At 40.1% G+C, this 23,070-nt stretch overlaps 1 protein-coding gene across 2 annotated transcripts in view; it reads right to left on the bottom strand.

Annotated features, from left to right (window-relative positions):
• The window catches only part of BCAT1 (branched chain amino acid transaminase 1), a 108,988-nt gene extending 87,920 nt beyond the window's left edge, over positions 1-21,068 (bottom strand). For both annotated transcript variants that reach the window (XM_046647892.1, XM_046647903.1), the window contains exon 1: positions 20,894-21,068. In XM_046647892.1, the coding sequence (XP_046503848.1) occupies positions 20,894-20,899 (6 nt within the window). In that variant the 5' untranslated portion in view covers positions 20,900-21,068. The remainder of the gene's footprint in view (positions 1-20,893) is intronic.
• Positions 21,069-23,070: the final 2,002 nt, after the last annotated feature.

Below are 23,070 nucleotides of genomic sequence, written 5' to 3'. Positions count from 1 at the left end.
CTGTGCTAGTTATACTTAGGACAGTGAAGATTCATATTGAATCTGAAGGTCTTTTGAGAAAATTTGGCATCTGTGAAACTTGAATTATTTCTAATTTTAGAGGGAAATAAGGACCCATAGACACTTCACCTCTCTATAAACTGAACCTTGTGGAGTGGATTCCTTAGAACCCCATTGCCCAGCTGAGAAGTAGGAGTTTGTCCTGAGATGTGCCATAAATCCTCCGGCAAACTGACCACTCCATGTGGCCACACTTCTACCATGCTACTAGGAGGTCCGCTGGCCGCCTTCCTCAGATTCCTGGAGGAACATGCAGGACAAGCAACTTTCTGCTGGGGTTCCTTCAATGTTTGGATGTGGTGCAGCCCTCAGGTGAGTTAAAACTCACTTCCTCAGAAAGTCTGGTTAATTTCTTTCTCTGCTTTTAAAAATTGGTCTGGAAGCTCTTTCTCCATAAGGATGGAGTATACATGTGTAAGGATGATGGCACCCACTTTTTCCCACTATAAGTAAGCCCAATATATGGCAGTCTCAATCTACAAAACAGATACATCATAGGGTTTCTAATATGCAAAAATTTTGCCCCCGATGGCTTTTAAATAGCAGTTCACTTTGTGCATTTGAGTCTGATTAGTTTATAAAACAAAAGTAGATATTATGACACAACAATAATGCAATCACCTATTGTATAAAGGTAGAGAACTGTATTTCTCCCTACCAGTCTATCTTCCGCCATAGAAAAAGGTGGTTTTAAAAGCGTGAGCATATGTGTGTGTTTCATGTTTACAGGTTTTGTGTCACATATTTACATATTTTATGCTATAGCGATTCCAGCTACTTCAAACCATCAGAATAATTAGAATCATTTGACCCTACTTGATAATTAATTATTTCTGATCAAATAAAATATCCTACGACAGGTCTAAATTGCAATTTATCATCATTATACACCTTTTTAAAGCAGAGAGCAGTAAAAAGTAAGTAAGGTTTAGACATAGGAATTTGGAGGAAATATAAGGAGACTAGTGAGAAATAATTTGGGGAGGTAGTGTGAGGATTATAAGGAACATGTATGCCGATAACTTAGTCTATGGGCAATGGGAAACCTTTTTAAGGTACTTTAGTTGAGAAGTTGTACATGATATCATTCTCCCAACAGTGTATAGAATGGGTTGGAGCAGGAGGAACTGGAAGAGAGGAGCCCTTTTGGGAGTGTATTCCAGTGTTCTGGGACCTAACCCAAAAAAAAGGAGCCAATGATGAATGGTAGAAATTCTGCAGTCTACAGAATGAACACTGACTAGATGGCAGACCAGGGGGAGAAGACTAATTTTCACTCTAAAGCCCTCATTCTCCCCACGACATGCTTTAAATATGTAAGCATTAATGGACAGTTCCCAAGGATGGATGACTCTCAATATGAGACTGTTCTAAATCTGGAGCCACACGCCAAGAGCCAATATCGCCCTGGAATTCTGCCTTTAATGCATGCGATCTGTACTTTTCCTGAAAGTCAGCTTTCATGCAGTGTGGGGCTTGTGGTGTTGAGACGTCTTACATACCAGTTGACATGCATTCTCAGTGGTTTGCTCTCTTGATCATAAGAGATATCACATACCTTGGAGATCTTTGTGTATTTAACGAGACATTTAGCCTTCCCTCTACCTCAAGGCAACCGAAGGATAAACGTTGTAAGAGAAATAGCTGTAGACGGAGTGAAGATTTATGATGTATCCTTGGTAAATTTTGTTTTAATAACTTCTGTTAGTTACAGCCTCATAAACTGTAAAGTTCCTCTCTAAGGCCACTCCATGCCCCTTCCTTGCTTCTGTAACTTTCTGCTAATAGAATACATAGTGTGTGGTTACTCTACAGATTGCCAGGTGCACATCAAAGGAAAGCATGAAAAACAGAAAACAAAAGGAAAAACTGTGTTAGTCCATTCTGGCTGCTCTAACAAAATACCATAGATGGGGCAGCTTATAAACAACAAACATTTATTTCTCATAGTTCTGGAGGCTGGGAGTCCAGGATCATGGCACCAGCATGGCCAAGTGAGGGACCTCTTTCAAGTTGCAGACATCTCATTGTGTCCTCACACAGTGGAAGGGGCAAGGGATCATTCTGTAGCTTTTATTTATTTATTTATTTATTTATGCTAGGAAAGATTGGCCCTGAGCTAACCTAACATCTGTTGCCAATCTTCCTCTCCTTTTTTTTTTTTCAACCTCCTCAAAGCCCCAGTACATAGTTGTATATTCTAGTTGTAACCTTCTGGTTCTTCTACATGAGCCACCCCCACAGCATGGCTACTGACAGACGAGTGGTATGCTTCTGCACCTGGGAACCTAACCTGGGGTGCCAAAGTGGAGCATGCTGAACTTTAACCATGAGGCCATCAGGGCTGGCCCAGTAGCTTCTTTTCATAAGGCACTAATATCATCAGCTTTGGGGGTTAGGATTCAACATGTGAATTTGGGGGGGACGCATTATTTTATATTTGTTAGGTGATGAACACACACACACACAAGATGTTCTGTATATGAACCACTAACATACACCACAATAACAACCACCCTCTATCAGACACATCCTACGTCAGGCTCTTAGCTCCATACACATTTCATACTCACGACAACACTATAAGGTAGCTATTGTTATAAACCCCATTGTACAGATGAAAGAATTGGAAAAGCTGCAGTGGTTTCCTAGGATAACTCACAAGACTCAGTGCTCACAGCTATAATTTATTACAGATTGAAAAAGGAAACAAAGCAAAATCAGCAAAGGGAAAAGGAACATGGGACAAAGTCCAGAGGAAACCAGGCACAAGCTTCCAAGGGTCTTCTCCCAGCAGAGTCACACAGGGTGCACTTCATTCCTCCAGCAACAAGTTGTGACAACAAATATGAAATGTCATCTATCAGGGAAGCTCAGAGACTCAGCGCCCAAGGTTTTTATTGGGGAAATGGTCACGTAGGCACCTTCTACTTAGCACATACCAGAATCTCAGACTTGCAGAAGGAAAGCAGATGTTCAGCAGAAACTACATTGTTTGCACAAAGAGTTTAGGCACAGTGAGCCATTCTTATCAGAGAATTGTGGGAACCCTCTGGAAATTCGAGTCCCAAGACACCAGCCAAGGGCCAGCCTTGCAAGCAGACCTTTCCAAGACTAGCAATCTTAGGCTTACTCCGTTAACTCTTTTCTGTGCAAGAGTAGACTGAGGGGCCTGATCAACTGTGGAGAAGCAGAAGATAGGGGCTGTCACTGAGGTCAAGGGACGTGAAGTATTCAAATGCATTTCTTATGTTCACTTTAGAGATAACCAAACTGGGTATCAGGAAGCTTGATTGCCTCGACCAAAGTAATACACCTAGAAAGAGACAGAGCTGGCACTAGAACTCAGGCCTTCAGACCACACAGGGCAGTTAACGGATATTAAAGTAGAAAGTAGAGATGTCCATCTCTACTACTGGTGAGGATCCTGATCAATTTGTTTAATTTTTACTCATTTGCTGTAAGATTTTATTACAAAACCAAGAAAATACAAACTGATTTTGCACAGTTAGCTTTTTGGTTTGAGTGATAGCATGGTTAGAGCACTAGACATTTCCAATCAGGTATGTTGTTAATTTACTTTTTCACTTCCTCTCTTTTTTAGATGGAGGAGACCACAAATTGCCATTAATTTATTGAAAAATATTGTGAATAATTCTTAATACTGTGTAAGAAAATAGCAATAACAACCTATAATGAGACAGGAGGGAGAGAAAGGGAGACCTCTTTTTTACACAAGAATGCTAGCTGGTCAACACTGAGAATGATATAATTAGATCAGTCAAGGGAGGCTAGTGTCATCAGATGAAAGGTTGTTGGAGAATGGGATATTCATGGTCTCAAAGTATGCCACTGATTATGTATTAATTAAAAAGGGGGCAATGTCTCTTTACAAAGGAGAGAGATGGTGGCCTTCACCAAGGGATGGTGGCCATCACCATTACCTTTAACGTGACCAATAGAGGTAGCAACAAACATTGTGTGTTTCCTGATGGAAGGCAACGAGGGGTAGACAATCTCACCTCGAGAGGTTTAACCTAAATCTAATAAAGAAAAAACTAGACAAATACAAAATGTAGGACATCCTGCAAAAAACTGGCCTGAATTCTTCAAAACAATGTCACAGAAAACCACAGCAGCAAAGAGATAGGGAAAGTTCCAGGTTAAAAGAGGCTAAAGAGACGTAACAATCAAATGCAATGTGTAAACAAAACAAATTAGCACAAAGCTATAAAAGAAATTTTAAGGCCAACTGGAAAAATTAGTATATGGACTAGATATGAGGTGATCTTACTGCACTGATATTAATTTTCTCAAGTGTGCTATTAGGAGAATGTCCTTATTCATGGCACATGAAGTACTAAGGTGAGAAGTCTGATCACAACTGGAATTTATTTTCATGTAATTCAGCACTTGGGAGAAAGATAAAGCATATGAAAAAGTCAACCATTAATGAATCTAGATAAAGGACATACAGGTATTTTTTAAAATATTCTTTCATGTCTACAGTAAGTGTGATGGTTAATTTTATGTGTCAACTTGGCTAGACTACAGTGCCCAATCGTTTGGTCCAACACAAATCTAGATGTGGCTGTTAAGATACTTTTTAGAAGTGATTAACATTTATTTGAGTAGACCTCGAGTAAAACAGTTCATTCTCCATAATGTGAGTGGGCTGCTTCAAATTAGTTGAAGGCCTTAAGAGAAAAAAAGACTGAGGTTTCCAGAAAAAGAAAGCATTTAGTCTCAAGACTGCAACCTAGAAACCCTGCTTGAGTTCGTAGCCTGCCTGGTCTGCTCTGCAAATTTCGAGTCAGGGCTATGACATCAACTAATCAGAATTTGCAGCCTGCCAGCTTGCTCTACAGATTTCAGACTTGCCAGCCCCCACTATCATGTGAGCCAAATCCCTAACATAAATCTCTCTCTCCATATATGTCCTATTGGTTCTCGTTCTCTGGCAAACCCTGCCTAATACAGCAAGTTGTATATCCAAATATCCTCTAAATAAAAAGTTGTGAAGAAATTATATAAAAATTTCTATATACATATCCATATAGAAATATTTATATATAATAAAATATATAAATACAGTATATATAAATGTAGTATGCTTATGTATATTATATGTAGAACTTATACATAAAATATATAAATAAAATGTATATAAAATATACAAAAGTAAACACACAAAATTTCTTACTTGTCTGTAAAATGTGGGACAGAATAACTAAAAACTACATGGAATCTCCAAACCCCATTTCAACTCTAAGTTATAATCTTTTACCCATTAAACAAGATATTTCAGGGGCCGGCCCAGTGGCGCAGTGGTTAAGTTTACACGTTCCACTTTGGCTGCCTGGGGTTGGCCGGTTTGGATCCCAGGTGCAGGTATGGCACTGCTCATCAAGCCATGCTGTGGCAGGCGTCCCACATATAAAGTAGAGGAAGATAGGCACGGATGTTAGCTCAGGGCCAGTCTTCCTCAGCAAAAAGAGGAGGATTGGGAGCAGATGTTAGCTCAGGGCTGATCTTCCTCAAAAAAACAAAAGAAAAAAAATATTTCATCCATGAAACAAGAACACGATGTTATTTTTTAAATATTTAGAGAATTTTAAAATCTCAGAAATATGAAGGCTAAGATTTTTAAATTTAAGGAAAAAGTTGGAAGATAACATTGATGAAATCTTCCCCTCACTGAAAAAATAGAACATTAAGAGAGAAAAAAATTTAAAAGTCAGAAAGATTATTCAAGGAGGTCTAACATCAAATTAATAGGACTTTAAGAAAAAAAAAAAACAGGGAAAGAAAAGGGGAAGAAATTATCAAAGATATATGACGGGAGAGTTTCCCAGGATGAATGACTAAGGACTTATGTCACCATAAAGTTTCCAAACAGTAGAAATAAGACCATAAATTTCCAAACTTTGAAATAAGACTGTCTTTGGACTTCTCATTACTGACACAGAAAACTGGAAAACAAGAAAGCAATTCCTCTAAAATTCTGATGAAAAAATCATTTCTAACCTAGAAGGCTATTCACAATCAAATATCCATCTACTGGGATAGTAAAGCAAAAGCATTTTCAGGCATGCAAAGAATCAAAACATTTACCTTTCTTTATTTGGCAACTATTGGAGGATATGCTCCACACAAATGAGGAAGTAAACTAAAAAAGAGGAAGCCACAAGATTCAGAAATCTGGGGACCTAACACAGAGAAAGGATAAAGGGTGCTGAGAGGTCTTAGAAAGACAGCTATGCAGCTGGCCTACAGAGAAAGCAGGACAGATTGGCACAAGAATAAGGAGGATAGCAGAAAAAGGAACTGACAGATAAATGGATACATTTGACCTATGCAAAATTATGTGGACAGGCTACTGGAGAGTTGGGAGGAACTCAAAATACATAGTAAAGGAAGCAAATGGAAGAAAATAATGCAATAATTAACTACAGGAAAACAGAATGTTGTGTCAGAAAAAAAATGTAACCATAATACACTAAGTGACTCACCAATGACTTTTAAAAATGTAGTTCCTTCTGCTTCTCAACCCCCCCCAGGGGCATTCCACTGCACTTGGAGTAAAATCCACACTCCTTAACATGATTTAAAGGAGGTTTTATGGGGCCGGCCCTGTGGCCGAGTGGTTAAGTTTGCATGCTCTACTTCAGCGGCCCAGGGTTTCAATGGTTCGAATCCTGGCCGCGGACATGGCACTGTTCATCAAGCCATGCTGGGGTGGCGTCCCGCATGCCACAAACTAGAAGGACCCACAACTAAGAATATACAACTATGTACTGGGGGGCTTTGGGGAGAAAAAGGAAAAATAAAATCTTTAAAAAATAAATAAATAAATAAAGGAGGTTTTATGGGGTGGCCCCACTCCTATAACTTTTCCCCTTGCTCACTAAACCCTAGGAAGTCCCCTTTGTGCTCACTATGCATGGGACACTACCTCCAGGTCACCCCAAGGATTTTTCATAGTACTTGAGTCTTAGCTCAAAGTTGACCTTTGCCGTGAAGCTCTCCCTGACCAGCCAGTGTTAATTAGTACCAGCTTCCCTTCAACTCTGTCACTATAACATCCTCACATTTTATTTTCTTCCTATTGCATCACTAATTGAAATATTTTATTTGTTCCTATATGAGACTAAATTGTAATAACATTATTACGTAGTACTTATTTGGGACCAGGCACTGTTATAAGTGCTTTACATCGGTTATTTTATTTAATCCTCACAGAGATGCTATGTAGGTAGGTACTATTATTACCACCCTTTGATCGATGAGAAATCTAAGGCACAGAGCAAAGCTGGGATTCACACACCTGGAGTCTGGCCCCAGTCTGTGCTCATAACCACCATGTTACATGGCCTGTCCGTGCAAGAACCATGAGACCAGCGACTTCGCCTACCCTTCATCCTCGTAGCCTCAGGACCTTGAGCAGTGCTGGATGCTTACACAGTGAGCACTCTTCAGTCTTGTTCAATAAATGCATTACAGTAATCTGAGATAATCATCCAGAGGGAAGGCGTGGATATTTTTCCTCCATTTGGCTGTAGGTTGTACCATGTACCACATCTCAGTTTTGTTTACCTCTTGGCACCAGCTGCTCTGATCCACCTAGTTTTAGGATCTCTTGATCAAGATATTTCTGTCTTCCTTACAGGCTTTGGGTCATGTTGTGGCTCTGTAACATTATTATTCTCTCTCTCTTTCTTTCTAATTGTTACTGCTGTATTAGCACTTGTCAGCTACCCAGTGACTGGAGGACACGAAGGCCCCACCCTCTGGTCCGTGCTTGAGGTGAAATGGGTGTGATGGTGATTGTTCCAAGGACCGAGTGGATCCAGTGAATTGCCTAAAGGACATCCGGAAGACTCATTGATGGGGTGGTGTGGGAAAGAGCGGGAAGCTACAGACCACTCTTCATCGGACCGTTAGTCCAGGGAGGAATCCAGAGTGAATACATGCAGAAAAAGATGACCTGTTCCCAAAGGAAAAGAAGACAGAGCATTCCAGAGAGGGTTTAGATGGATAGAGAGTTCAGGAGGCCAGGACAGAGAGCTCTACAAGAGTGGAGCCATGTGTTTCAATTTATAGGCTCAAAGGACCTAATGCAAAGTTCTAACCAAATCAACTCATTCCTCCATCCTCTTCCATACCACTACCGCCCCCTAGTCCAAGCACCATCGTCTCTTCCTTGCATCCAGCAGCAGCCTCCTCACTCACTCCATAAGTAGCTCACCTGTAGTTTTCTTGCTAAAGCATGTTTTCCTAATGGTGAATCTCCTAATTTGAGCATCTTTTATAATCTGGAGAGTCTGAGAATTTCCCAAATCAAGTCCTGGTTCCTTTTTGCATAATAATTCTTCCCTCGATTTCTCTCTTTGCTCTTGCATTTTACTATAACCAAGAAGCAGCCAGGCGGCACCTTCAATTCTTTGCTTGGACATCTCAGCTAAATGTCTAAGTTCATCACTTACAAGTTCTGCTTTCTGCATAACCGTGATGCACAATTCCACAAGCTTTCTTCCACTAAATACCAAGGATCCCCTTTCCTCCAGTTTCCATGAACATGTTCCCTAGTTCTTTCTTAGCCTGAGCTCATCAGCAGTGCTTTTAACATCTACATTTCTACCAACAATCAGTTCAAGGTAATCTGAGCCTTTCCTATTGTGCTCGTCAAAATTCTTCCATCCTCTGCCCAATGCCCAATTCAAAGCCACCTCCACATTTTTAGGTATTTGTTACAGCAGCACCCCATTTCCATGGACCAAAATCTAACAAATTATGACAAATTTCATGGCTTAAAGAAAAAGAAGTTTAGGGCTGGCCCAGTGGCACAGCGGTTAAGTGTACATGTTCTGCTTTGGCGGCCTGGGGTTCATCGGTTTGGATCCTGGGTGCTGACATGGCACTGCTTGGCAAGCTATTGCTGTGGTAGGTGTCCCACATATAAAGTAGAGGAAGATGGGCACGGATGTTAGCTCAGGGCCAGTCTTCCTCAGCAAAAATAAGAGGAGGATTGGCAGCAGTTAGCTCAGAGCTAATCTTCCTCACCAAAAAAAACCAACAAAAAACAGAAGTTTATTATCTTATGGTTTTGGAGTTCAGAAGTCCTAAGTCAAGGTATCAGCAAAACTGCATTCCTTCTGGAGACTCTAGGGTGAGAATCTGTTTCCTTGCCTCTTCCAGGTTCTAGATGCCACCTGCGTTCCTTGGCTCATGGCCCCTTCCTCCATCTTCAAAGCAAGAAGTGTAGCATCTTCAAATCTCTCTCTCTCTCTCTCCCTCCCTCCCTCTCTCCTACCCTCCTTCTCACCTCTGCTTCCATTGTCACATCTGCTACTCTAACTGTAACCCTCCTGCCTCCCTCTTGTAAAGACCCTCATGATTACATTGGGTTCACTGAGATAATTGAGGATCATCTTCCCATCTGAAGATCCATACGTTAATCGCATCTGCAAAATCTCCTTTACCATAAAAGTTTCTTGGGACTAGGACATGGCATCTTTAGGGGCCATTCTTCTGCCTAGCACACTCACCAGCCATCTATTATAGGCCAGGCACTGGACTACATGCGGTTGCACAGTGGTGGAAAACTGGATATGCTCTCTGCCCTCAAGAAATGTACAGTCTAGTGGGAGAGTCAGACGTCAATCCCAAAACCACACAGATAATCACACCAATAAATAATTATGAATTCCAATTAGTCCGCTGAGTGACTGGGAATCACCGGGGGTCATGAGGGGCTCTCTGAGGTGTAGCATTCAATCTGAGGCTGGAGGGGTGATAAGGAGCCAGCTAGAGGAAAAGTAGGAAGAAGACCTTCCAGGCAGAGGGATCAGCAAGTGCAAAGACCCTGGAGCAAAAGTTTGGGGGTTGAGGGGAGGTGGAAATAGTGGTAACAAGGTGAGGATGCAAAGGTGATAGGGACTAGATTCCTACGGGACTTTTAGAGCATGGTAAGGTCTTTGGGTTTTATTCAAAGCATAATTGGAAGGAGTTGAGTATTTTTAAGCAGATGACTGATGTGATCAGTTTAATCTGTGGAGAACAGATTAGGGGTGGCGGACAGGCAGAGGAAGTGGTGAGCATAAGTAGAAATGTTTATACCCCGTAAAGAGAAGATAGTGGCTTGAACAGGGCACGTGGTAGCTCACATGAAGAGAATTGTATGGATGTAAGGTATATCTTGGACAAAAATAACCTACGGGACTTGATATAATTGAGTGTGATTCAAAAGTCCAGGATATGATCACAGGAGTGGGTGGCCTATGAGGAATATTAGTGGAGATGAGAAATTAAAGGGACTGAGATGCCAGAAAGGGGAATGGGCCATCCATGCACATTGAACTAATATGGAAAACAGGATTTGGGATGGAAGAGAGAATCAGGAGCCAAGTGCTAAAATCTTTAATGGATTAGGGGGACAGAGTGACCAGGTTGTCTTTCAATGACAGTTATGAGGAAGAGAGAGGGTAGCACAGACTGAGGATGTGAGTAGCGGAGAGGGGCTTGACAGGAGAAGTCTGATGTGGAGACAGCATTGGGCAGGGTGAAGGAGACCAGACCCCCTCCAACTTTGCGAGGGGAGAATGGGGAAAATGAGCAACCTCCACTCTAGAGGGTGGCAGGGAAATGGCCTCACCTAAGGACAGGAGGAGCAGGAAACATTTAGGGGGATGTGCTAATATTGAGTTGTAAAGGGTATTGTGGATAAATTGGAGTAAGAAGTTCTAGTGAGGGTTGAGTCAAGAGAGAAAACACAGCATCAAGAGAGAGTGAAGATGATGGAGGGCGTTGTGAAAAAAGTATGACATGGTGAATTTAACTGGTTGCCGGGTTGCCAGTGTTGTGAGTTCCAATAGGTTGTTCCCTGGAGGATGTTGGGTACTCAGGCTTCTCTGTGTTTACCAGTGGTCTGGAAGGGAAGCCAGTCATCCTTTTCCTCATGGTCCTTTATGGTAAGGGAATGAGTGATTGAATCGAGGTCCAGACGTCTGAGGTTGGGTGAAAGTAGACCATGTATGTGCCTAAAACACTCTCACTTCCTTGTTCATCTAGCCTTCTTTCATGGTTCTGCTCAAAACATCACTTCCAGTATAAGGCCTTTCCTGATTTCTCTGACTAATCTTTTTCATGTACCACTGTACCTTGTGCAGACTTCTATTGTAGCACCTATTATACTTTCTCGCATTTGCTTTTTACACATCTCTCCCTAATAGAATTATTTCTCAAGAGTAAAAATAATGCTTGAATTATTTCCATTTGCCTATTACCTAGTACAAAGCCTGGTGTCTTAGTGAGAGCTATGTGTTTTTAATTAAACTCAAATTAATCATTGTTTGCTGGTCATTACTGTAATATGTAAATGTAATATGTAAATTTTAGGTTTGAAGAAGAATTTGTATACTCTTAATATAATAGTTACTGTGAAGTTTGATGTATACATTACATTTAACCTGCTTTCTCAATAGATCAGTTAGTTAAATTTGCGTTAGTTAAAATTAAATATAATAGTTTAGAAATTTTGTCAAGATGTAAGTCATGTGTTGCTTAATGATGGGGATACATTCTGAGAAATGCATTGTTAGGAGATTTCATCATTGAGGGAACATCATGGAGTGTACTTACACTAACCTAGATGGTATAGCCTACTACACACCGAGGCTGTATGGTACTAATCTTATGGGCAACATCATATATGCGGTCCATCATTGAGCAAAACGCCGTTATGCAGCACATGAGTGTATATCCTTGGTCTTAACTAAATTGTGCTGAATGATCCATTATTTCAGATCTTCTTGATAATGGCTCTAGAGTCAAGTTAATTTCACTACAAGGCATTTCTATTTCTTTTTTTAATTTCAATTTTAGATATAAACTCACGTGTCACAGATAAAACAATATATAAACGTGTACAGTGAATAGGTTCATCGAGATTTCTCTGATCTATATATAGAGAGCTTACTCACTCTTCCCTCCACTTATTTTTTTTTTTAACCTCATTCTTTTTTAAACCTGACAAATATGTGGGTGACTTCCAATCTTTTGTTGTTTCAAACAATTTTGCAATAAATACTCTTGTTCATACGTCATTTCACACATGTATAAGTAAATACAAGGCACTTCTAATTAAACTAAGTATTACCAATGATGTTGAGCCATTAAATCTTTCTCAACCTATGTAGTTACATTAATGTGATTGCAAATGACCCCTCATTCCCAATGCTTCAAAGCATTGTCCTTTAACGTCAAGTAGACTGATGGGCTACTGTAAATAATGGTCTAATGGTCTAATGGTCAGGAGGAGAGAAGGTGCCTGGTTGACCAGCAGGCACAAGGTTAATGTAAGAGGCATGCATGAAATTATTAAAGGAGCATAAACCATATTGACATCCTATGTCTACACAGTCACTGAATTATACTGCTAATAGAATATTTGCTCTAATGTGACTGAAAAAAAGAAAATGCCAGTTTAGTTAATAAGACTGCACTTTTTAACCAACTAATGAAAGCATACATAATGTTATATTAAAAAAAAAAAGCATAAAAACTCATGGCAAACTATCAGTGTAGCCAAGCATAAATGGTGATGTGTATAACCAAAAGGAAAGGAAAATAAGGGAATTATCAGGAGACTCTTAAACAGTGAATATAGTAAGCAGCAGAGCTGTCCACAGAAGATTTGAGAGGTCTTGGTTCTTGAGGTATTTGAGTGGAATAGAATCGAAAGCTAGGAGAATAAGCTCAAAAGAACAATCCTTTGGCAGAAGTAAATGCCTAAAATGACCTAATAGATTTTTTTCCTTTCAAAATTCCAGTATTCAATGAACACTGCCTCTAAGTGCCTCTTTTGTTGGATTTGTTTGTCAGTGTATGCATTAATTAGTTTGCTTAAGAACTGCATTGTCTGCAGCAAAACTAACCCCATGTTACACAGTACTGGAATTGGTTAACTTTCCCAGACACATGACTTTGTTCTATATTCTAAGTAGTTCCTTCGGATGTGACAGGGGCATTTCCCTTTACATGCTGCCTAAATCTGAAAACAAGCGAGATTTAGCAGACGGGCCCTGCTGGGTTTGTTTCTTAGGATTTTCAGGGTGTTCCGTTCATATTGCAATGTAGCACCTTTTTGGGTGACTTTTCCCAGAAATATTTACAATCTTTCTACAGTTTCCCTACTGACATTCTGTAAAAAAAAATCAATCACAAAATAGCAGCTATGTAGGAGGAGTTTGGCGATAGGCGTTAAAACATGTAAATACTGTTCCCTGTGTTTTTATAACTCTCTATCTTTTGAGAGTCAATTAAAGCTTTGACTCCAGACAAATCCAGATTCAGAAAAATGGATCTGCTATTTGAAAACAAATAAGTATAAGGCAGAATCAAGTAATCTGATCTAGGAAGGCTGGAAATAAGTAGTTGATTTAGCTTAACTACTATCTGTAAAGCACCAATGGTGGTGCCGGGGTCATGCCACAGTAGAAGAAAAGGTAAATGCAGAGAGATTGCAGGATATGATTAATATCTTATATCCTGACTTCAAAACATAACCCCACTCTTACCTTCCCACCTTCCACCATATTCATTCCACTATAAAACACAGTCACTGTTCTCAAAGAATGCCTGAGAAGTAAGCTGCATGGTGAACGGTGTGATGGAGGGTACCGATGCGGGGGAGGTATAAATGGGGAGGAAGGAGTTAGAAATGAACATACGAAAATGTGGGAGTTTATTCTGAGGAGTAGTAAATCCTCCATTATGACTAGAGGAGTGCATGCACCTAGAAGAGTTGTGGGGGAAATAGATTAGAAAAAGACCTCATGTACTAAGCTAAGTTCAGTAGACAATGGGCAAGTCATAGAGCTATTTTGAGTGGAACAATGACATAATGAAAATAGTGCCTTAGGAAAATTAAGCTTGAGACCAGTTGAGACACTTTTGAAATACTTCAAACCAAAAGTAATGAGAGCGTAAATCAGTACACTAGCAATGAGAAAGAGAGAACACCTAGATAAAGCGAATATAGAATCCACAGGGCATGATGTATGATTGAATGTGGAGGACAAGAGAATAAGAAAGAAAGAAAAGATGGCTGAACTTGGGTCAGATAGCCCCCTTGCTACAATCAGCTGTGGCTGAGGCAAGGTCACCTGGTAGGAACCTAACCATGTAGGCCTGTCCCTTTGAAAGGCATGTCAGGTAGGGACGTTATCTAAGAAATGGGAAAGCTAGGCACCCCAAACTACTAAACTCCACTTAGAAATTGCGTATTGACCCTGTTAAACAAAACAATCATGCACACACTTCAAAACTAGATTACGATCCAAGAAATTAAGGTGCAGATTCTGTAAATCAAGCTCTATTCTGTGACTATTAATAGGAAATCAAAATATGACACCCCAAATTGTGCCACTTTGACATGAGGATTATTTTGAGCTGAAGGCATTTGAGATCCAGCAGACACAGCAAAGAACCCTTCCTGGGGCTTCCCTTCTCTGGCTAAAAGCAGAAACTTCTGAGAAATGAGGACTGCCATAAAGCCCCTCTCCTGGGGAAGATGTATGGCCATGAAGAAGATGGAAAGTCAGCAATGAGACAGCCCTGCACGAACAAACCTTACTCCATTAGTTTCTCCATATATTTACCTTCCCACAGTTTGCTGCTCTTGGAAGCTTAAAACCTTTGCCTTTATGTTGTCACTTCTCTACAAATTTCTTCTTATTTGTAAACATGCTCTATAAGCCCGAGTTCTAACCAAACCTTTGAGTTACTCATCACTGAGTTTCTCTCGTGTGTACGCATACTGCATGTGTTACTAAACTCCGTTTTTCTCTTGTTAATCTGTCTTTTGTCAGTTAATTTGCAGGGCGTCATGCAATCAACCTAAGAGGATAGAGGAAAAAGTTTTTTCCTTGCCTTTCCTTCCTTTCTTTTCCTACTACACACCTTAGATCTTTATGAGATAAAACATAAAGAAGAAAATGATAACTCATGTGCTGCTAGAAAACAAAGAAACTATTGGTTGCTTTTCTATTTGAACTAAAGACAGGTGATGGTTTGGGGCTTTTCAATATTCAAAGGGCAGTGTGGATCTCATATATTTTCATATCTCAACTGATTACAGAGGCAAGAGCCAACAGCTCTCCACTGCTCTAAATATCTAGATCATCTCAGTATTTTCTGCCACTCTTCCGTACTATATGTACTCTATTGTCCTGTTTTTAATAGCAAATAATTTAGATATAAAATTTTTGTGCCCATGTGTGTTTACATTTTGCTGAGGAGATTGTCCATACTTTTCATTAGATTTACGAAGTGGTGTCAGACCCAAGGAAGGCTAGAATCACTGGCGAGGGGGACAGCACACTGGACTCAGACTCAAAATATCTAGTTTCTCATTATGCTCTTCTATTTGTGAATTTAGCAATTCTAGTAAGTTTCCTGATCTTCATTTTCCTTGTCTGTAAAACGGGGTTAATCATAGGTGTAATGCTTTCCTCGTATGAATACTTTGAGGTTACAATTCCATGTTATGTAATTTATATGGCATTTAAAATATAAAGCATCATTATGTTGGTTAAGCAAAGAAGTCCTTCCTCAAGTCTGGATGTGTTTCTTTCATAAACACCAGTGCTAACCTTGCAAGTACGATACAGAACATTCACCAACATCGAAAACCATGGAATCCCTGAGTAATGTGTTCCCCATGTAGATTTTATACTTCCATTTAACTCTACCTTTTATCTTCAAAGTTCAAAGAAACATTTACGGTGATTTCAGATTCCTGAACTGATATTTGGTACTAAAATCAAAACAATATAACTTTGAATCCGAATCAGCTAAAACGAAATGTACTTGGCAAAATCACCCTTTAATGTAGTGGTGGATACTAACTGCTGGGTGATCAACTGTGCGAATACATCCTTGACCTCATGCCAGGATGTGTCCAAACTGCGTTGAGGTCTTTGTTGGTCACGTAAGAGACATCTGTGGCATGTTTGGCCTAGAATATCCCAACAGGTGTTCCTTCTGTCTAGATTTATAAGGAGTCAGAATTTGAGCTCTCTAGTTACATCCTAGGTTTCTTAAGGCTTCCTAAGACAGATAACCATCTATGCTCAAAATAGCAAAAACATTTCTCAAACTAAAGAGTAGACTGTAAACACAACTGATCAAATATTCAGATCTACATATCAAAATAAAGAACTAATGAATTGGTTCTTTTTAGATGAAATATAGGACTATTGTTAATGGAACTAGTTAACTTTACAAGTATTTCACAATTTTTAAATCACAAAGAATCATGTGTTTTTCAGTGTGACACCTCTGGATTACTGCTCATTGTGGTATAATTTCCTCTATTTTTTTAAAATTTATCTTCCTTTTTCCTTTCTTCTTGACTTGTTTCCTATATTGTTGGAGCATGATTATCTCTTTCTTTAAGATTTTTCTTTCTCCCATTAATCACTGAACACAAGAAAAATGTTTCTCAAAATAGGTTTTTCCCCCAAAAGAGGCATGGCCTATATGACACTAGAAAAATGCTTATGTGATGTGCTGTGCTGAATTAATAAGATGATCTAATTTCCAAATTATTTTAAGGATATAAGTACTCGTTTTCTAGAGGTAATATTGTTTAGCTTGTGGATTTGAGGGGAGTAATTAGAAGCACACTTGAACTCGGGTGGTATAGTAAAGACCAATTCCGCCTTGGTTTGGCATTCACCACTGATGTTGTGGTTCATAGATCTTATTATAAAAACGTTTGCAAATATTTGCAAAGTTGTATTTATGAATCAGAGCATCCCAAATGCTTAATTTGGAAACATTTTAAAAATGTGAGTTGCACCTGACCTTCATGTCTCAGTTGATCTATAGGGGATCCAATTTCAGTGGCCTTAGTTGCATGCGCACTGACATGTATTACCAAATGGGCTGCAGAGGCTCAAGAACGCCCATCAATAGGAATGTTGACCGTATGTTATGTGAAATATTTAGAGCATTTGGACAGCTGTTCAGGGGATAAAGTTACAACGCAAAGACTGCCCACATTTACAACTGTAAAGTGAGCAGACCATCCATAGTTTCCTTCTGTGCTCATAAGAATGATAATACTGTGGGGGATCAGAATTGGCCACCCCAAAATGTGTCTCTTTGGCATGAGGATTACTTGGGGCTGGTTATTTTTAAAAACTGCAGACATGAGAGAAGCTCTGAAAAGTAGAATATTTCCTTTGTAAGAGATATTTACATTTGTAAGGGAAGTCTCCATCTGTAAAGGTTTGTCCCTCTCTCTCTACCAGGAAGAGGGTGGGCTGACCTTATCTCTAGAAACTCTTAGTGCGGATGGCAAGGTCTTAAATCTGTATAATAACCTTACTCTTGTTTACTGTGCTTTTCTGGTATAATCTCCCATAACTGACTTCCCCCACCCCCAATATCCTCCTTTGCTTTTAGCTGAAGATGATATTTAAGATGAAAGCCTCCACCAATTTGGCGAGTTACTCAGTTTTCCTGAGTGTCTCCCACGTATACATGTTATAAAGCTTTGTTTGATTTTCTCCTGTTATTCTGTCTCATGTCAATTTAACTAGTAGCCCAGCCAGAAGAACCCAGAGGGCAGAGGATTTGTCTTTCTCTATCATATAGAAAGTAGAGGATGCCTGGGATAATGATGTCTGTTGTGGAAAGTACCAGATTCCCAATCTAAAATGGTAACCAAATCCCCTTGGGCATAAGGCTGAACATTCCACTGGGTTTCCCTAGGTGGCATCTGTTATTTAGATGAATAGTGGTTGCCCAACCTAAAGGGAAATAAAGAAAGCTCTCCATTTCCATCTTCCTACACCCATTGAGAAGAGGCCATTCAAATAAGCAGACAACCTGAAACCCCAAAAAGTAGAACCAACCGCAACACTCTAGATGGCCACTGTTTAGAAACAATTCTTCATTTACGCACAGAAACAGTTTTCTCGTACACCCAGATCTCTCAGGTTAGTAACACTACTATCCAGCTGCTCACTTCTCTGGTCTATATCTTAATATTAGAAATAAAGAACTGAAGGGGAACAGAATATGTCACCCCCAAACTATGGCTTTATGGCGTAAGGATTATTTTGGGCTGATTATTTCTAAGAGGGAGAAGACACAGAAGAATCTTTGAAAACAGAGTAGAAGTTGCCCTTTTCTGAGTAAAATTTACATTTATGAGGGAAATCTCCATTTGTAAGGGTGTCTCCCTCTCTGTACCAGAAAATGAGGGATAACAAAATCTCTAGAATCTCTTGCCAACAGAGAAGGCACTGCTGACTGAAATCTGCAACCTTACCCTTGGTTACTGTGCTTTGCCTGATAACCTCCTATAATCAGACCCCTGCCAAAATCTGTCTTTTGTCTTTAGCTGAAAATGATATTTAAGGTGGTTGCTCAGGCCATTTTGGGGAGTTACTCAGTTATGCTGGGTATCTCCCAAGTTTACAAGAGGCATATATGTTATTAAGCTTGTGTTTGTTTTTCTCCTGTTAATCTGTATTTTATTATGGGAGGGCTCAGCCAAGAACCTAGAAGGGTAGAGGGAAAATTATTTTTCCTCCCCTGCAGAGCTAAACATCTTGACCTGAACTGGGATAAAATCTAAATTTATGAAAACAGTTAGAAACCTGAAGGAAAACTGAAGGAAATCATAACTTGATTTTAATTCTTAGCACAAGCCTCTGTAATAATCAAATGACTATTTTCAACTTTCTTTCACAAGGTCTTAAGCCCATTTCCAATAATTAGACCTTCTCAGGTTCAATGCGCAACAGAAATTTCCATACAAATGGAAAATTTTCTTGACTCTTGTTTCTTTCTCTCTGTAGTTCTAAACCAAATGAAGTTATTTATTATGGAAACTGACAAATGAAATATTGGCCAAGTTAAATTTTTATCTTTTTTTTTTCTCCCTATTTCCTTTTTTCTCATCACCATAGATTCCACCAATGGCCTTTTGTTAGGCCTGCTTGACTAGCTATGCATCTCTGAGCCTGGCCTGGGGGCCACATCCTGTGTCTGGAATGTAAACCTCCTCTCCTTGCCAGGCCTCATGTCTTGCTTCTTGCACACACACACACAGCCCTCTCCCTTCCTTCACTTAACAGTGCGTCTCCAACAATAACTTCTTTGGTCTGTGTCCTTTCTGACACGTGCCTCTTTTAAATCTCTACCTTAATTGAGTAAATCATAATATGTCCTTACCATTTTTATACCCATACTATTCAATGTATATGCTATTTTTCTTATTCAGTTGCCTATTCCATATGTGTCCATCTTAAAATATAAGCTCCCAGGCAAGACCATGTCTAGAAAATTTACTGAAGACTGAGCCTATCATGGTGCCATGTGGCAATAACTTTTTAAAAAATACTACTAATAATGATCATGATAGCAATACTTAGGTAAAAGGTAAGTAGAAAATTTTTTTAAATAGTAAAAACAAAGGAACCTCATGTACTCCTTAGATCATGCCTAGAATACAATCATTTCTTTCCGAATCTTAGTAAAATATCAGGAAACAGGAATGAGACTACTTAAAGATATCCCCTAGTTTCCTGCATTATAATAGTACCTTGTAGAACGGACAGGAGTTTTTGGACTCAAAGCACCGTGAACTTACAAAAATGCATCATTAACTACAATTCCGCATAGGACAGGAAAAAACTGGAAAAGCAAAACTGTTTATTCTCATAATTTTCTCCTTTTACTCTCTAACGCTAGACACAAATTAGACAGGCATGAGCAAGCCAGACATGGAACATCTGACTATAGAAGAAAAAGGTTGCTAAATTTTTCACTGTGGCACAGTTACCCAATTTCTTTTCAGTACAAAACAGAGTTTCCACTCAGTTTCTGCTTCATCTTAGTGGAAATTTTTGTTTGATGAAAGAGGCACCATTTACATATTATTTCTTGTAGATGAAACTGGGATGGGTTGTGGAGAAGCTCAGTTGCCAACACACTTTGTCTCCCTCCTCGGAAACTCTGAATCATGGCTTCACTTCTCCTGAGTTCCAATTGCACATAGGAATCTCTCACTTCCAAGCCGTTAGATAGCGGGACTGCTTGCCCATCCTTCACTTTCCTTTTAAAAAGCTACTCTTCAGGTTTGAATGTGATTACAGTTTCCAATGTGTGAGACCAGGAACACAGAACATTTAACAGTGTTCATTTCTAGACCTAAAACTTCAGAAATAATAGGCAACTAGGCTAATTATCCTTGATCAGCATAAATAAAAGTCATTAGGGTGCTTACTTTAATGAAACAATGCCCTTGGGCTTATATGATCTGTTACTCCTAGCAGCTTTAATTTCCACAAGAAACAAAATAAGATGCGCCTTCTGCTTTTGACAGCGATGAGACAGTTTTTCCTTCCCTCTCCCACCCTCCTCACCTACTCCGCACCTCCCGCTTACACCACAGGCACCCAGCAGAAAACCCATGTTTACAGCCGGGGACACCCCCATGCCCCTTCTCCAAAATCCCCCACCTCCTGCGCATCTAAGAAATTGACAAAAGCTTCCTCTTCCTTTCCAGACCTCAAAACAGGCAGGGGAGGGAGCTGCGAGCAGCTTTTATCTCCGTTCACAAATGCAGCTGTGAAAAAGCCCGAGGAGGCACATCCTGTCCGCGGAGGTTAAACAGAAGTCTGAAAAGAAAAGAATGGTCACAAAGCCTGCTGGTCCTTCCTCCGTCCCCTTTCTGCCCACTGTCTTTGAGGAATCATCGGTTCACTCCATACACACATTTTTGTAAGATACAGTCAGAATCATGAGCAGTTACCTTCATTGTTCTGTTGGGCCGGGAGCACAGCTTGAGCCGACCCGAGGGCAAACCCGATGCGTCCTGGCCCCTCCGTGCCGGGTGCGCGGCTGTGAGAATGTCTGGGGAAGTGGCTGAGGCGGCGGCGGTCACACGTGGAAGGCAGGATTGCAGACTGGCCCTCTGGCAGCGGAGATCGCTGGCTCCCCTGCAGATTGCATCAGCAGGAAGAGTCGTAAGACTGTTTCCCCCCAGACTCCCCCAGAGGGTAGAGTCTCTCCCAGCACGAAGATTCAGAGCCAACTCCGAGCCTCACACACCGCTCACTCCTGGTGGGGGTGCAGTGTTTCAAACAGGTCACCACATGTTAGTCCAGGGTTAGTGCCTGTGAATGTGAATCTGAGTATGGGGATATCGTGTATCCTAGATGTGGGAATGATAAGGAAGAGGAGGAAAGGAACAGATCATAGATCACGATTGCCATTCCCTCCTTAGCTGGCTGCCTGCCCCTAGACTCTAGGCCACCTCACTTCCCGCTATGTCCAAAGTTACTTTCCCACCCGCTCCTGCTCAAAATTATACGGTGCATCCCCATCTAAAGCAGAAAATTTTAAATGTAGTTTTTGTGTGGTAAAGAACATGTGCCTGACTTTTAAAAGTCTGCCAATCTGTTTGTCCTGCCCCTCCCTCCAGTCCCACATTTGACCCTCAGATACCACCATTTTTGCCAGTTTCTTATGTATCTAGAGAAATAATCTTAATCTTTTGATTGAGGATATAAAATTCTTTCTGATTTAAACATTGCCTGCCAGCTCAGTTCATCCTCCTTGGGTCCCCTCTCCACTTGTACAAAAAGATTCTGATACCGCTACTTTTCCACGTCCAGTGCTTAGGTCAGACTCCACGACTTGACTTAAGTGTGCTTCTGGTTGACCCCAGCCAGCTCGCTGTCAATCTGACAACCTCTAATTTTTGTAAATCTCAACTGAAGTCTTTGCTGTGAAGTCTTTGCTATGAAGTCATTGCTAACTTCCTTAAGCAGAATTGAGCCCTTTGTCTATGCCCTGTGCTTTGTCCATAGCCTTTATTAAATGAATTTTCTTAATTTTACTTTGTTTGCACAGCTGTTACTTCATTAGATTATGAGATTCTTGAGGGCAGATCCTTTGTTATATCCACCTCCCAGGCTCAGTGGCCTGCCTTGGAAGAGAGAGAGTGTTGAACACAAATGTGCATGTGGGGACAATTAACAAATGTTGGTTAGGTGGATGAATGTTTGAATTGTTCGTTTGACAAATTTACTGAGCTCTCACTACTTGCCAGGCACCAGGCAAGATAGTAAGGATTAAATGGTAAACAAGAACAAAAACATTCTTACACTCATGGAGCTTATATTTTAGTGTGGGAAACAGAAAATAAACATTAAATCAGGTAGCAACATGTCCATCAACTGATGGATGGATAAATAAAACATGATATATTAATACTATGGAATATTACTTGGCAATAAAGAGAAATAAACTACTGAGACAAGCCACAACATGAATGAACCTTGAAAACATTACAGAAAATGAAAGAAGCCAGTCACAAATGACCATATATCGTATGATTCCATTGATCTGAAATGTCCAAAGTAGAAAGGTCTATAGAAGAAATTAGATGGTTGTTACAAATCTAGGGGTGGGGGAATGGAAAGTCCCTGCTAGTGAGTACAGGTTCTCTTTTTGGGGTGATTAAAATGTTCTGAAATTAGACTGTGGTGATCATTGCACAACTCAGTGAATACACCAAAAAACCATTGAATTAAGCTGTTTAAATAGGTGAATTGTGGGATGTGAATTATATCTCAGTAAAGATGTCATTTTTAAAAAATCAGGTAGCAAGTGGTAAATTTTATGAGGAGAAATAAAACACTGTAAGGGGAGAGAGAGAGATGGGGCGACAGACCTGAATAAATTAATGAGTAAATTCTATAGCATGCTTGGCAGTGACTTCTAGATCCAATGATCTTCCTGTGTAAGGATTCTTTCAATGTTAGCAACAAAGAGAGAAGGTGATATAAAGACAAAGAGCTTGAAGGGAAACTAGAAGTGGAGTGAAAGAGAAATTGGGGCAATTAACATCCGGAGAAGAATATGAGAACAATCTGGCTATGTCTGTGCTCCCATTTCCCTCCAATGTTGAGAGGAGGGCCCCAA

The sequence above is a fragment of the Equus quagga genome, chromosome 1, assembly GCF_021613505.1.
Source record: "Equus quagga isolate Etosha38 chromosome 1, UCLA_HA_Equagga_1.0, whole genome shotgun sequence".
Lineage (NCBI taxonomy): Eukaryota > Metazoa > Chordata > Mammalia > Perissodactyla > Equidae > Equus > Equus quagga.
This window is presented reverse-complemented; position numbering and strand designations above follow the sequence as displayed.